The following is a 16,009-nucleotide window of genomic DNA, read 5'->3' on the forward strand; positions in this document are numbered from 1 at the left end:
CCAGTGGGACCTGCAGGGATCAGAACCACCGGGGTGTTGGGTAAGTGCGGCGTCCCTGGCCTCGGCCCCGACCTGTTCATGAGGCTCTCCGTGAGTGGGGACCTGCAGGTTGGGAAGTCCAACCACAGGAAACTGCAGACATTTTTCCTTTTAAATCCACAAAAATGTCAATTTCAACACCCCGGGTCATTCTCGCGCGCACTGGCGTTTGGCCTCGCTGCCCCTGTTGCGTTGCTCCTGTGGGATGTTCGGGAAAGGCGGCGAGGAGGGGAGGAGGGGTCCTCCGGCGGCGGGCGCGCCGCGAGCGCAGCGTCCTGGGCGCGGGAAGGCGAGGCTGGCTTTGGCACTGGGAAAGCGGGCGCACCGCACCTGAGTACCGGGGGGCTCCTGACCCTCCCCAGCGGCCGCACACCGGGCTTAGCAGCCCTACACGAGCCTAGGTCGCACTGGTGGGGAAAAAGCGCCTTTTCCCTGCGCGCGACACTCCGCGGCGCACCTGGGGAGCCCCCAGGTCTGCGGGAGCGCGTGCGCCGGGCGTGCGCGGGGCGGGGCGGGCTCCTCCGAGCAGCTTTCTGGGGCTGGGGTGGGAAGGGGAGGAGGAAATAAAGTGGGGGTGGGGTGTCTGGAACTTAGGCCTGCCTCCCACCACCCCAACCCCCGCCCCGCGGCCACCTTCCGCTCTGTAATTGGCCGCCCGCTGCCTTCCTTTCCTCTTATCTGATCCAGGGCGCCGGGCGGAGGGAAGCGCTGGAGAGGAGGCGGCGGCTCCGGGCGCGCGAGTGGGAGCCGGGGAGGGAGAGGGTGTGAGAGAGGGGGAGAGGCTAATTAAAAGGGGCGCCAGGCGGGAGGCGGGAGAGAGCCGTGCGCTTCCACGAAGCAGCTCGCGGCGGAACTCGGATCTCCCCTAGGCACCAAGAGGTCCCCAACCTGGGCTGGAACCTTGCCCTGCACAGGTCAGTTCCAGCCTTTCTCTGCCCTTCCTCCGGTTGGCTTTGAAACCGCTCTTCGTGAGGTAGGGGGTGGGGACGGGGCGAGCGCCCTGCGGACGCAGTGCAGACGGACCTTGGCTGCGCGCGCCCTGGATGGCCCGAGACCCTTGGGCGGGGTGAGACCGTGCACCCCGAAGCCTCCTCGCGGGGTCACTGCGCGGGGAGATTGGACGCGCTGCGTGAAGCGAATGCAAAGCCAGTGGCGATGCCTTGCCCTGCTCCCGGGAGCGTTTCTCTGCGCTTGGGTGCTGTGACCCTGCGGCGGGAAGAAGAGGGTCTAGCTTGGAGACGGCGGCGACGCCAGCATTTCCAAGCAGAAGAGGCTTATTAGTAAAGGCAGCAATCTGGTGAAAAGGGGCTTAGGGACTTGTCTTGGGGAGCTGTACGTAAATAGAAAGCACACTGTTTTTATTTAGATTGTATTGGGGATCGCTTGGGAGAGCAGTCGATGGAGATCATGGGGGACAGCTCACCCAGGCACTCCTTGGTACCGCCACAGATTAGCGCTGGGGACCAGGCACTGGAGGCAAAGAGGACCTCCAGACGGCGCGCTTTGACGTCGGATGCTGGCGGTGGCTGCGCTGCGACTCTGAGCCTCGGGAAAGACAGATGTTTCGCGCGTTTTGCTTCGGGTGCAGCTTTGAGATGCTCCACTAGGCTGTGTTGTTGGAAGGTCCTCTCTGCCCCGGCTCCTCCACCCCTCACCTCCCCCCATTTCAGCCCACGGGACCCCTCCTGCCTCAAGCCTCCTAGTGCGCAGTGTCCACAAGCAAGACAGGTCAGGGCCCGGCGCAGAGGAGCCCGCGTGGGGCCGCTGGAGTGGCTCCCTCCTGGGTCAGGCTGGGCACAGCCCGAGCGTCCAGACCACGGGCGCTCAGCTTTAGGAGCTGGGTTCTTGGGTCCTCTGTGCGAAGCGCGCCCTCTGGCGTGTGAGCTCAGGGTTGACCTGGGGTCGCTCCTTCTGCTTAGACTTGTGCTTGGGGAAAGTGCCCAAATGGGGCTTGTGTGCATTTCTCACGGAGGCCTGTATTTCCCCCTGAGAGTTGCTTCTGGAACTGCTACCCAGAGCCCCACTCCCTTTGGAAGTTTTGGACTCCCTTCTGGAAGTTTCTGAGTCTGCTGCTGGCAGCAGCTGAAAGAGATGGGAGGGAACAGGAACAAAGAAATATGGGTATAAGACTTTGGTGGCTCTGTAGGGAGCAGAAATGGAAAGGAATTTTCCCGAAGTTCCCCTATTAAAGGCTCTGGGGCTCCTCAGCTGCGGGGGGCGGATGGGAGCACCTCCGAGCAGCAGCAGCATGTGATAAAGGCCTGGCTGAAATTCAGCGCAGGGGCTTAAGCTGGGTGCAGAGAGGAGAAATGGTTTCTGACCGGTGGCCCACTTCTACACACAGAGAACTTGCTGGTAAATTTAGATGAGTGAGTGAATAAATGAGTGAATGAATGGGTAGCATTTGGATTTTTGATTCTGAAAGAGCAACTTGGAGGGATTGCCTCTGAACATGGCTCCAATATGTGGTTACTCTAAGACAAGCTTTAGGGTGGTATTTTTTTATTTTATTATTATTTTTTAATCCATACCTGAGGACATTTTTTCCATTGCTTTTCAGAGAGAGTGGGAGGAAGAGGGAGAGAAAGAGAAAAAAACATTGATGCCTCCCGAACATGCCCCTACAGGGCCAAGCCTGAAACTGAGGTACTTGCCTGTGGCTGAAATTGAACCCAGGACGGTTCAGTCCGCAGGTCAGTGCTCTAACCACTGAACAAAAACAGCTAGGACAAGAGTAGTATTTTTTTAAATAGCTTTATTGAGATATAATTAATATCCATATAGGTGTACCATTCTGTGTTTTTTAGTTCACAGAGTTGTACAACTATCACCACCATCAATTTGAGAACATTTTTATCGCTTCAAAAAGAAAACCTGTACCTGTTAGCAGTAACTCCCCATTTCTTCTCCACCTGCTCTCCCCCACCCCACCCAGCCCCTGGCAACCACTAATCTACCTTCTGTTGACATTTCATATGAATGGAAGCATGCAATATGTGTGTGGTCCTTTGTGACTGGCTTCTTTAACCTAGCAAAATGCTTTCAAGGTTTACCCATAATGTTCAGGATACTCTCTAGGGAAACACTGGGCAGGCATCTCCTCATGCCTGGGGAGCCCTGAGCCGGGACCTGAGTCTCCACTGCAGCCCTGACCTCCTGAGGGTCCCGTTGGAAGGATAGGAGTGACACTGGTGATGCTTCACAGTAATTCCCTAGGGTAGGATTAATTGGAACCCATTGGAATTCCTGGAGCAGTTTTGGGTGGGTCCCAAGCTTCTGGGTTGATGGGAGGAGCCCTTTGGCACTTGTCCTGCTGCTAGGGGTCCAGCTGAGGATTTCAGAGAACTTTTGGGCCTTCTGTGCATGACTTGGTTTTCAGAACCAGCCAGGGCTGGCCTTAAGAATGGGCTGAGCAAGCTGGTGTTGTTTGAGTGGCACTGGGGCAGCCCCGTCCACCAAAGAGGCCCTTTAGAGGTGTGTTCCCTCTGGCTTTTAAATACTTCCTCATGCCACTAAGTAAAACACAAACACATGCACACAAAGTGAAACACAAAACCTATTTTCAGCTGACAGTCTCTGCAGTTACATGACTCTGGAGGCACATTTGCTGTCATTTAATCCAAACGCAGCCAAATGAACTGCTGTTTCCTGGCCCTTTGAGTGTAACGTAAAATTCCTTTCAAGGACAAGGTCCTGCCTGAATTGCTGCAGGCTGAGGTGGTGCTGTTTGAGCATCACTGAGCTAACAAATTATCTGGGATTAGGACAGTTTGTATAGAACAAGGTCGTTGGTAAATGCACTGGATTTTTCCTGGGGGGAACAGAGAGGCCAGCCAGGTGGGAGGAGGGGGTAGGTAAGAGGAAAGTGACAAAAACAAACTTCATTAGTGCTGCATGTCAGGAAAACAATCTCTTCTTGCTCCTTCTGTAACTAAATAAGAAGTGGCAGGGATCCAGTTACTCTTCTATATAAAATAAGCCTTGAATGAAGATCAGACCTCATCCTGTTCCAGTGGAGTTCCAGTGTGTGTGTGGGGGGGGAATTGCTGGCTTTTTTTTTTTTAGAACCTATTGAGTATCTGCCCTTTCCTCTTCAGAAGCACACGTGTTTCCCACTTAAGAGATCACTAAGCTTCAGGGATATAAACTGCTTTGCCTAGAATCACAAAACCAGCAAGCAACGGCTACCTGATTAAGAAAAGTCTAATGAGATTTGAACTCAGATCCCGTTGGACACAGTCTCCATCAGCTTCTTGGAGGACCGTGAGGGAGGGGTGTGTGACTGGAAATGGATGATGTCCCCTGAGGCCACACAATCTAGTAGGTGAAGCAGGATGGGAGGCAGACAGATATGGGTGAAAGCTAAAACTGGCTCCTCCTGTGCTCTACCCATGTTCCTTAATGTCGCCTCATCCAGAAAATGGGGAGAATGGTAGCCACGTTATAGGGTTGTTTTAAGATCTAAGATCGTCTAGAGCAGAGCCTGGAACACAAAAATGCTCACGCTTGTCTCCTGCCTCTTTTTCCTTTCCACTTTTTTTTTTCTCTCTTCCCTCTTTCCCTCTCTCTCTCTCTTTTTTTTTTTTGCAGGGATTATGACAAGAAAGGAGATGGGAAGTTCTGAGATCTGAGTGTCTATTTAAATCAGGGCTCAGAGTCTAGACTCCCTGTTTCTTCAAGGCAATTCTTTACCAATGTTCTTGGTGAACTTTTCTGCCAGTTGGGCATTTGTCAGTGGAGCTAGCCTCGCAGGTGTCCCTGACTCTGGATTTTAGGGATCGGTGCTTGGTCTCTTTCCTTCCAGAAATTATCGGAGTTGTTTATGAAAACTGATCCAGAAGAAGGCTGGGCTTTGCTGAGTTGGTCCGAGTATCTCAAGATGTGTCTATAACTAGGGCTACTCGGGGGACCCTGTATTGGAAAAAGATCTGCTCCTGGGTGGTTTTATGTCTGATTTTGTAGAGAGGATCTCACTGAACTGATATCTAAAAATGATGTTCTCCTGCGGGTTGGTTTTTGCTTCCATTCTTCCTCCGCTTCCCAGTCTTGCCTCCTGCCATGTACTAAACCGTGCTAAGCGCTCCGAATGCAGAGGCGAGTAACGCACCTCGGTAGGTAGAAATGCAAACAGCCAGTCACAATGCAGTGTTTAGTGCTTCAGAGTGGAACATAAAGGTTGCTACTGACGGAAACACAGGAGGAGCGTCTGGCCCAGACTTGGAAGATCAGAGAAGCCTGTGCAAAGGATGAGATGTGTGGCTACCCTTTGTGCTGCTTAAAGATGTAGAGATTTGTATAGGTAAAAGCCATTCCCCATGTCTTTGACCTAGGAGCTATGTCAGTCCTTAAAAGAAGAGAGAAAGCAAAAAAAAAACAAAAACCAGGAGAGGGAACATTCCTGAGTTAAGGAGCTGTCACTTCAATTTGCCATCCTTTGGGGATGGTTTAGCCTTCTGTGGTGCAGGACTTAGAGCATCTAGTTTAAGACTGAGCAGCTGCATTTCTGAGGCTCATTTGCAGTCAAATCCCTTCTATTTGAAAAATTCATAGGGCTGTGCTTAACCTCCATAGGTCTTTCTGTGAATTAGAGAAAGGTGGTTCCTCTTGGGAGGCCTATGCCATTGGGAGAAGAAAACAGCACCCCTTGGCCAGGCCAGCATGGCTCAGTGGTTGAGCATTGACCTAGGATCCAGGAGATCGAGGTTCATTCTGGTCGGGTCACATGCTTGGGTTGCGGGCTTGGTCCCCAGTCAGGGGCATGCAGGAGGCAGCCAATCAATGACTCTCTCATCATTGATGTTTCTCTCTCTCTCCCTCTCCCTTCCTCTCTCTGAAATCAATGAAAACATGTTAAAAAGAAAACAGCACCCCTTCCTCCGGATAACACAGCTTTACATACAACTTTGAGAGCATAATATCTGCCAGTTTCCAGCATCACTCACCCTAGGCCAGGTGCAGATTGTGCAGTGCAACTGTGGACTGTACACATCACCCCGAACATTCAATTTCCAGTCATTAAACCCCCCGATATTTATTTGCCTGTTATGGACTTTGAACCTTTATTTATTTGTTTACTTTGTTAATCTTCACCAAAGAATATTTTTTCCAGTGATTTGTAGAGAAAGTGAAAGGGAGGAGAGAGAGAGAAACATCGATGTGAGAGAGACACATGGACCGATTGCCTCCCACATGTGCCCTGACCAGGGCTGGGGATTGAACCTGCACCCCAGGTACGTGCCCTTGACCGGGAATTAAACCCTAGACCCGTGTGCAGTGGGGAGTTCGCTCAGGGGAAAGAAGGCTAATCACCAAGCTAACAGCAACAAAACTAGGTCATAATTCCTAACTTAGGTATGTTTTATACTATGTCATGATGTTAACAGATAAGGTAATAGCCACTAACCCTCTAGCGCTTGTTTTTAGGTCAACCGCATTAGCTAATCCTGAAAACCCTTTTGATTATTTGGGACATGAGGGTGATAGTTTTCATTAAAGAAGAGACATTCTGGGCTGATTCATTAGACCTGTTTTTAGTCTTTGCTTTCTTATCAGCAAATCTGTATGACCTAGATCATCAACTGACTATAAAATTCTCCTTCTATAAAGTGGATTTTAAAGTTTTAACAATGTAGAGTTGGGGAAGACGTCATTTTGTCCAGTTCCTCTGCCCACAAATTCAGGAATCCCTTGATAACATATCTTACATGGATATAACTTAACCTGCTCCTGCCTGGGAACTTCTAGTAAAAGAGACGCACCTATTCTAAGTGTTAGAGAATTTTTATATTCAAACCCATGTTTCTGTGGATTAGTCCAGTGATCCAAGTTCTATTTACAGCACCTGACAAAATAATCTTGTGTTACCTTCCACATGAAAGCTCTTCAAATATTTGAAGACCTCTATTATATGCCTTATTTTCCTTAGGCTTAATTAAAATGTGCTTAAAACATTCTCTCTTTTTTTTTTTTTTTTCCAGATCTTTGCATGAACTTGTCAACTAGACCTGCTAAGTCTTTTTCTAAATCTATGAATTGCTCTTAAGTCAAATCTCCCATATCTTCCTCTGGTTGATTATTTTGAACCAATGAAGCTGTCATCTGGAAAGTGATAAAAATGGAAAGGAATGTATTTAGAAAAGTTGTCATCCACCCATGCAAATCCTGTGCCTCTGTCATTCTCTGGGTCTTCGTTTTTTGCCTAAACCTTTATGCCAAGTTAGTCCCAAAGCCTTAACAAGATGGGAGAGATAAGAACTTTTTATTCCTTCCTCCTTTACTAGCTACTCAAGTAGCAAATCCATTGGTGATGATCATTCCCTTTTCCTTTGCATTCTTTCAACCCATGGCTAACGTGCTACTTAGTACATTTTGAGAGCTGTGTTCTAAGTACATTAATATGATCACAATAATTCTGTAAGGTACATGTTAATTTGCACATTTTATTGAAAGAGAAACCAAGTCATAGAATGGTTAACCCAGTTAGTCAAGGACCTCTAGCAAATTATTGGAGGGACTGTCTTCCTAACTCCCACGTTTCTACTTATATATTGCCACCTCGAGCTCTCTTTTCTATTTCATACGTAACTTCATTTAGCTTTGCCACGTATTTACTTACGTTCTTCCTTTTCAATAAAATTGAAAGTGAGCTGACTGGGGACAGGGATCAGATAGTATGAACTTTTGTATCTTCTTTAGTACCAAGTAGAGAGCTTTGGTTATATAGTAAGGCTCTCAATAAGTGATTGTTGGAGTGAGAATGTAATACTATAAATAATCTCTCTCAGTGCCTGGTATGCCAGATGGCTAGCTTCAGTTTTGTTTAAGTTTATAGTTTTTTGTAAGTCAGCGCTGATTGAATAGAACATTATCCAAGGTTTGGGTGTGTATATGTGTGTAAGTCTGTGCATATGTGTGCTCGCGCGCATGTGTATGAATGGTTTACGAAACTTTAGAATAAATATTTTAAGGAATTTTGATAAAATGAGCTGCACTCAGGGCTTCTTGTTAAATTCAACTGTACAAATGAGATTAAATAAAACAAACATATGAAGTAGAGGAAGGGTGAATTCGCCCTAATGAGGATAGTTTTAAATTACTGATTATAGAATGGCGACAGTGTTTTGAGAAAACTCGTACTAAACAATATCAACTTTACCCAAATTGGTTTATACCTTCTGAACTCAGAGCTAAGTAGCCATTTCTCTCATAATGTTTTAAACCAAAAAAAAAAAAAAAAATGGCATTTGTTTTGTGCAGGCTTTTGGGCAAAGTTTCAACAAATTAGACTGACATTTTGGTCCATGTTAGACTATGTCAGGGCACTTTTATAGGAATTGGGATTTTTCTTGCCCCTATTTCACTGTCCAAAAATTTGGAAACTTGGCAGAAAACCTTGGGAAAACTCAAATCTACTTCTCCCAATATGGTATTACTCATCTTAATTTAAAATAAACAACAAAGAAGGGGAAGAATTTAAAGATAAGCTATGGCTACAAGAAATAATACTCATTTAAAAAAAAAAAAAAGTTGCCAAGACTCGTATAGCACTTATTTATTTACTTATTTATTTATTTAAATCATGTGAGATGGAGGTTAACTTCCACGGCAGCGTGTTAAGTGTTGCTCTAAACACTTGGACACAGGAACTGTGGTGCTCGGATGAGAAAGGGAAAGGCTATTGGATTATAAACCTTTTCTCCAACGTCAACAGTCTACCTGTGATCCCTGATAAAAGTCCTCTGCCTTGACGTGCATGACAAAAACACAGATGCCCGTCTTTTCCCCCTCTCCTCCTCTTTGTCTTGTTCTGATTGAACCCTTTGGTTATGATGTTTCCAGAACAAAACCTTGGGAAGAACATTTTGTTTGAGTTGAGGAACTGACTGCTGCTATAGATTTCTTTGGGTGTCCTGGGCAGCTATCTAAAAGAGTCACAGAATCCCTTCTGAACTTCTCTCCCAAATATTTCAGGTCATTCTCTCCACTTACAGCATCTTTTCAAACACCTTTCTTTTATCAGTTTATACTTTTGAGTGAACTATATGATGCCCTAGTGAATGAATTACTTCCTAATCCATTTTCTCTTGTTTGCATGTCCTAGATGATGACATATAGCTACTTTATTTTCAGTCTTCTTAAAATATCCCTATGCTCTCTGTTTCTAGGACTGGTGCTTCATCCCATGTGAAAATCAAGAAACCAAATGAAGATTTTTCGGTGCAAGATGCAGTACTGGATGTTACCAGTTTTTTTGGCAATTGGTTACTTTAGTGTCATTGTCCAGGGTCAAGGTAATGAAAAACTTAAAGATATTTCATTAGGGTCTGCGGCTCTAGTAGTCTTGGTTCTGATTAGTGTTTTACTTACTTATTTTATTTACCTGAATAGTGCTTCAACTGTGTTTGTAGGCAGGGTTATATGTTGGTTTTTACTCAATATTACCAATTATTTACATTGTAGAAATGTGCCGCAACTTTGATGAGGGTGACGACCTCACCAGTGACTGAGCATAGTAATTTTGTGGCAATTGGTTAAACAGCTCATTCTTAACTTGTTTCTTTTCAGTCTGTGCAAATTTAATGAGTAACACAAATTTGCATGTTATAAAATCAATTCTGTTAATAAGGGGCTATAATGTGTGTGTATCCCAATCATGCATTTGTTTCTTAGAGTGTCTACAAAATATTCCTACCACTTCATACCTGGTCCTGAATTTTGCTCCTTTTTAAAAAACTGAGCACATAGTCTAAAAGTTACTAAGGGTCTGACAGAGGCTGCTGATAGGCCATTTTTAAAAAATCCTCACCGAGGATATTTCCATTGCTTTTCAGAGAGAGTGGAAGGGAGAAAGAGAAAGAGGGGGGGCGGGAGAGGGAATGAGAGAGGAACATTAATGTGAGAGAGACACGTCGATTGGTTGTCTCCTACACAAGCTCCAGCCAGAGCCAGGGATCAAGCCTGCAACTGAGGTACATGCCTTTGGCTGGAATCGAACCCGGGACGCTTGATTTTAGCCCAGTGAGACCCATTTCAGGCTTTTGACCCCCAGGACTGTAAGATAATACATTTTTGTTGTTTTCAGCTACTTTGCGGTAATTTGTTACAGCAGCAATAGGGAACTAATACAGTCAGTGTTAAAGGCATATGGGAAATTAACACTCCCCTCTTAAATCGCTAGTGAACAGATAATGCTTTCCCACTAGTGTGTCCAGGTGAGTCTTTATGAATTACTTTCTCTCTCCACAGAGTGTGAGCCCACTTTGGCTCAAATAACTGTTTACACCTGGCTTAGTTCAGCATCTTCTTTTCAAGACAAGTTGTTAAATGAGCTGGAACACAGAAAAAGTAATGTGTTGGCTGCAGGGGAAGAATGTGTATAGTATGACAGAGTGGTGGCACCAGAACTTTCTCAGAATTTCACAGTAAATCTGTACTTGGTCCTAGCAATGTTTGTTTTGGGTGGTTACAAGAAGGAACCACTGAAGGTAAAGTAACTGTCATTTAAAAACCTCAAAGCATATAAAGTTGGAGACTTTGCATCAGGGCTAGATTTAACTTTATAAAGACCTCTGTGTTAACATATTTACACATGTTATTTGCTGTTATTAGTAGTCAAACATGTTTGGAAGTTGAGAATATTTTCCTTACTTCTGTTTTCGGCATCTTTATAATGGATCATGAAATTATAACATATTAGGCTCTCAGCAAGATAAAAAGAACCCTCTAGCATATCCCACAGTAAATTTCCCTCAAATTTTAATTTCTTCTATTTATAGAGCGTTTGGGCAATGCATGTAATTGAAAAATGACTGAGATTTTAAAAAAAACTAAGGTGTTTGTTGTTGTTGTTTGTTTGAGGTTGTTTTTAGATCACTTGGAAAAGTTAGCCAAATAATTCTCTGCTGCTTAAAGGTCTTTTACTTAATAAATATAATGTTGTTCCATCGACACAGCACCCTACACTATGTTTTGAAGGGAAAACACTTTCAGTGCCCATACTGCTCCATCTCTATCAGTCAGAGATTTTTGGTGCCAAATAAAAGAAACTTATTCTGGCCAATTTAAGCAAAACATGTATTTACTGTAGGTAATGAAGTAGCTCATAAAATTAAAGTTAAATAATTAAGCTTTGAAAAGGGTAGGATTTTGGGAACATTCTGGATGTAGTTTCTAGAAGTAGTGACCTTTTTTCTTTAGGGCATGTCTTTGGAATGAAATGACTGGACCGATTTTCCATCCTGCCATCATTGGACAGATTCTTGGGAGAGTCAGCCGGACCTCCTACCCCTGAGCCAGGGGAGGATGGTTGATTGATAGCACAGCCAAGGCCCCGTGCAGTGGAAAGGGAGTGTTGTTTTTTGGAAGAAAACCAAGGTGCTGCTAGAGAAAGAAGAGAGGAGGTGGGTGTGGGGAGTGGAGAACAGAGGATTTCCATTTCAGTGTTCCTGTGTGAAAAGTGGTGTTTCAAGAAACAATGAGAATATTTCATTGGAAGCAAACCTTTGCATAGGTTGTCACTTGTCAAAAGAGCAAGATTTCAGTTGAGTTTAGTTAACGTTAAAGAAAGGAAGGAAGAAGGAAGGAAAGAGGAAAGGGAGATAAGAAGGAAGGAAGGAGGGAAGGGTAGAGAAAATTAGTCTTTTAATAAACAGACATATTATGAAATAAAATTTCCAAAGTACCTGATAACAGTGAAACTGCAATGGAATCGCATAAATGTTCCTTTTCTGCCCACAGGATTTGATTTCTATGAGAATTATTGCAGTGAAATTCTTGGGGTTTAAAGAAAACCTTCCCTCTTAAAAATACAACACAATGGAACAAAAATACCCCATATTTTACAGTAACAAGCCTACTTCTAGAGAAGGAGATGCCCAGTGGGCCCTCCTTGGTCTTCCTCCTCAATCCCCTTTGGGATGAAGTGCACATATTCACAAATGTTGTATTTGGCCCAATCCCACATAGGAAGTCTGGCTTCACCATACAAAGAATGAGTTTGTTAGCTTGCTCTTGGTTCTTGGTGTGGGTCAGACATCGAGCTTTACACTTGATTTTTGTCTTTTTAAAAAGCTTAGGCGTTTAACTGACACAAATCAACTTTTGAGTCAAGTTCATGCAAGCATTCACAATTATTACTGGAATTAAGTATCTGTATAGGAGCTTTGTGCTCACAAAAAGAAAAACCATGGGTCTGGTATTAAATATTCACAAGTTTTTGTTCCATGAGATAAGAACAATGATTTCTCCAGTGCACTTACGGTGTTTCTGCCAGTCTTGCTGCCCCGGCTTTGGCACAGGCCCCGGTGCCCCCCGTATAGAGAAAAAGGAGCTAACTGTGAAGTTCATAACTGTGACCTTATGCCTCTTTCTTTCTTAACTAGCATTTCTTCTTTCCAGTGCTTTCCCCCCAAAGGCAAAAACCTAAAGGAAATGTGAACTTTTTGTCTAAGATTTTCTTTTAATGATCGTGAGAGCATTTATGCTTATATAGGCAATCGATGTGGCCCATTGATAAAAGAAAATGGTGTATTGCCATTTGCTAGCAGTTGTAATGGGACTGTAGGCACACGAATCATTTGTAAATTGTTTAAAGAGTTGAATATTGATGTGTTTGGATATTGATGAAGCACTTGCTTCCTAATCCATTTCCTGGAGTAGCTCAGTGGAAGCCAGTGCCACTGTGGGGTCCGGAGCGCCGTCCGGTGCTCTGAGCGTGCCCCTGCTGTCGGCATGGCCGGTGTTATCCGCATTAAGCCCTCATAGGTTCAGAAGGTTAGCTATAGACTCTAAACTGCAGGCTGTAAGCTCAGAGCACATTTAAAGAACAGCAGCCTGGGTAGAAAATGCTCTAAAGATTTCTAATCTTTAACCTAGGAATCCTGAATGGTGTTAACTTCTTTGCCCTCCTTGGGATGTCAACACACCTGGGGTGCTGACAGAATTGGTTGACCCTCTTGGAACTGCCTGGACTGAAGCCTCCATTCTGCTACTTGTCCTTTCCCACTTGACGGTTCCCAGGCACCCCAGCTTTCTTTCATCAGTGCATTCATGCAAAACTTTGCAATAAGCTTGGCCAATGATGTCTGTCGGCCCACTGAGATTTGGCTCAGAAACTGGATATGTCGGTTAAATTTTTAAAATTCTTACTTTTAATTTTCTTCCATAAGTAATAAAACCTATCTATAAGTAGATTTCTCTCCCCAAGTTCCAGACTAAGCAAAATAATAATAGTTTCCCCGTTCATCCAAATGTGTGAGTTAGCTACCTTCCTCTTCTATTTCAAAATCATTGTCCTTATGATGAATCTATATTTTCCCATAATCCAGAGAAGTGTAAACTCTTCCATTCATGTCAAATTGAGAATGGGTAGCTAATGTTTTTGTTTTGCATGGCCAGCATTCTCTCCTGACAGGTCATAAAGGGCAATGAGAAAGAGAAAGCTCCTCTTAAGGTTGTGCGCTTCAGTGCTTACTGCTTTCAGATGAGTGGATCGTTTGTAGGGGAGTAAATTACTCCTTAATCTAGTTCAGTGAAGGATGACTTCTTAATACGGATCTCCTCCCAAAGAAGCAGCATTTTGTCTGTGATCGGAGATGATCATTCACCAGTATGTGAACCTGGGCAAGTCTCTTAGCTTCTCCTTGGTTTCTTTATACATAAAATTGAGATAGCAATGCATTTTTGTGAGAATTAAACAAACTTCTGAGATTACCCATCAGATGAGATAAGAGGGAAGGGGAGCCAACATGTATTGATCATCTATTCTAATGTGTTATATCCATTACGCTGTTTAATGTCATCTATGATGGGGAGAAAGTATTGCTGTCGCCTTAAAAAGAAACAAGGCTTTGGGAGAAACAGTCACTTGCTCAAGGTCATTTATCTAATGAGTGACAGACTGGAAATCAAACCAATATTCAAACTGCATACGTGCTATCAGAGGGGAGTGGGTAGGGGGCTGGGTGGAAAAGGTGAAGGGATTAAGCAAAACCCCCCAAAATTCATAAACACAGACAACAGTGTGGTGATCATCAGAGGGAAAGGGGGTGGGGGAGGTAGAAGAAGGTAAAGGGGGGATGAATGGTGATGGAAGGAGACTTGATTTGACTTGGGGTGGTGAACACACAATACAATATACGGATGTTGTAATATAGAATTGTACACCTGAAACCTATATAACTTTATTAACCAATGTCACCCCAATAAATTCAATAAAAAAGAAGAGCGTTTGCTTCCTTTCCCCACACTCTGTTTCCTAAGGTGAGAAAGAAAGGCTGGGCATAAAAGTGGGTAATTAGGGCATTAGCCTTTTTTTTGGACAAACTAATTTAGATATTATATAATTTCTTTTGAAAGTCTGTAACATTGATATAGAGTTTCAAAAATATGTTTTGAAGTTTGAATGAGTTACACAAAGAGTAATACAGATTTACCCATTTTGTGAACTCTCAGAACAAATGAAATATACGGGGATGCTTCATGACCATGTGCTATGTATCGTTCTGAAAGGTATAAATAAGCTACACTTGAAGAATAAATAGAAGTTTATAAAATGTAATTATTTTGTATTTGGCCTTTTTAATTTTGGTTCTTTACAATCTTTTTCTTAAGTGTTTTTAAACAAAGATCTTTTAACTATAATATGTCCATAATAGTCTTCTTAAATGATCTTATTATAATGAATATTGGATTACTGTAGTGAAAAACCTAAAGGCATAAAACAGGTCCTACTAGAGTTGACTGTCACAGGTCACATGTTCCAAGAAGAAAAATTCATCCTTGTAACATAATGAAAGGATTTTGCAAGATTGGCTTCTAATTTTTAAACTAGATTGGAGTATTAAATTCTAACCCTAAGTCATAGTTCTTTGTCATAAGGTCTGTACTGTTTGAGAAATGCTTATCTCAAGATGAAGAAACAAATCTCTTAGGTTTATGTTATTTTGCAAACTGATTAATTCATTAATTGGATTGTCGAAAGAGCACATTTTGAGGCTGAAGAAATCTTGGGTATTTTGAATACATTATGTTGATTTTTTTATTTAGCTTAAATGGTAGGTTAAATGTTTCAACCGTTTTTTGTTTTTCCTTTTCAGTGGCTCCACCCACACGGTTAAGATATAATGTGTTATCTCATGATAGTATACAGATTTCATGGAAGGCTCCAAGAGGGAAATTTGGTGGATACAAACTTCTTGTGTCTCCAGCTTCAGGTAAAAACCATTAACTGTATTTTCTAGAGTATAGCAATGTTTACACATAGGTAACTAAAAATGTGTAGTGCTAAATGTTGCTTTAAAATCATCTGGAAGTTTTTTTTTTTATTAATGTAATATTTGAACTTGATATCTTACATTCTAATTAAGGAAATAATGTTCCCAAAGTATAAAGAATGACCATTGAGTTCACCGTAATTCTCCTCAGGCAAAATTTCCAGGCTATCAAAAATTCTTACTACATATGTTTCAACATAGGGTGAGTACTTTTGGTCTAAGGACACTTAAAAAAATACCATACATCTGGATGGCCAACAGTGGTGACTGGCTGAGTACATTATGATTCATTAACCTGATAGAATATTATTCAGCAATTATAAATTAAAATTATATAAGCCTAGTAGATATTGTAAAAATAAGTGATAAAGCAGGAGAAGCAAAGTTAAACAAATTTATTGATCAGGAAGATAAAGTAGTTATGTAAAAAAAGTTGCTCGTTAGTATCTCTAGTACCATTAGCTCTCATTTCTTCTAGGATCCATTTTCACATAGTACATAATATGTACTTAATAATAACACATTTGTATAATATACATGTATATTTATATAAATACTTTTTTTCTTTACTGATGATAAAGATGGCTGTATGGAGGTGGACTCCTTTTCCGTTGGAGACCTTTCCCCAACTCATTAAGTCAGGCAGACAGATGGTCTATTGTTCTAAGTGAGGACCTCTTACCTAATAACAGATTTAA

At 43.1% G+C, this 16,009-nt stretch overlaps 1 protein-coding gene across 3 annotated transcripts in view; it reads left to right on the forward strand.

Annotated features, from left to right (window-relative positions):
* Window positions 1-744: 744 nt before the first annotated feature.
* The window catches only part of COL14A1 (collagen type XIV alpha 1 chain), a 157,148-nt gene continuing 141,883 nt past the window's right edge, over window positions 745-16,009 (forward strand). For all 3 annotated transcript variants that reach the window (XM_081116373.1, XM_081116374.1, XM_081116375.1), the window contains exons 1-3: window positions 745-953; window positions 9,204-9,329; window positions 15,135-15,251. In XM_081116373.1, coding sequence (XP_080972499.1) covers window positions 9,242-9,329; window positions 15,135-15,251 — 205 coding nt within the window. In that variant the 5' untranslated portion in view covers window positions 745-953; window positions 9,204-9,241. The remainder of the gene's footprint in view (window positions 954-9,203; window positions 9,330-15,134; window positions 15,252-16,009) is intronic.

Source organism: Miniopterus schreibersii (genome assembly GCF_964146895.1).
Source record: "Miniopterus schreibersii genome assembly, chromosome: 17".
NCBI lineage: Eukaryota > Metazoa > Chordata > Mammalia > Chiroptera > Miniopteridae > Miniopterus > Miniopterus schreibersii.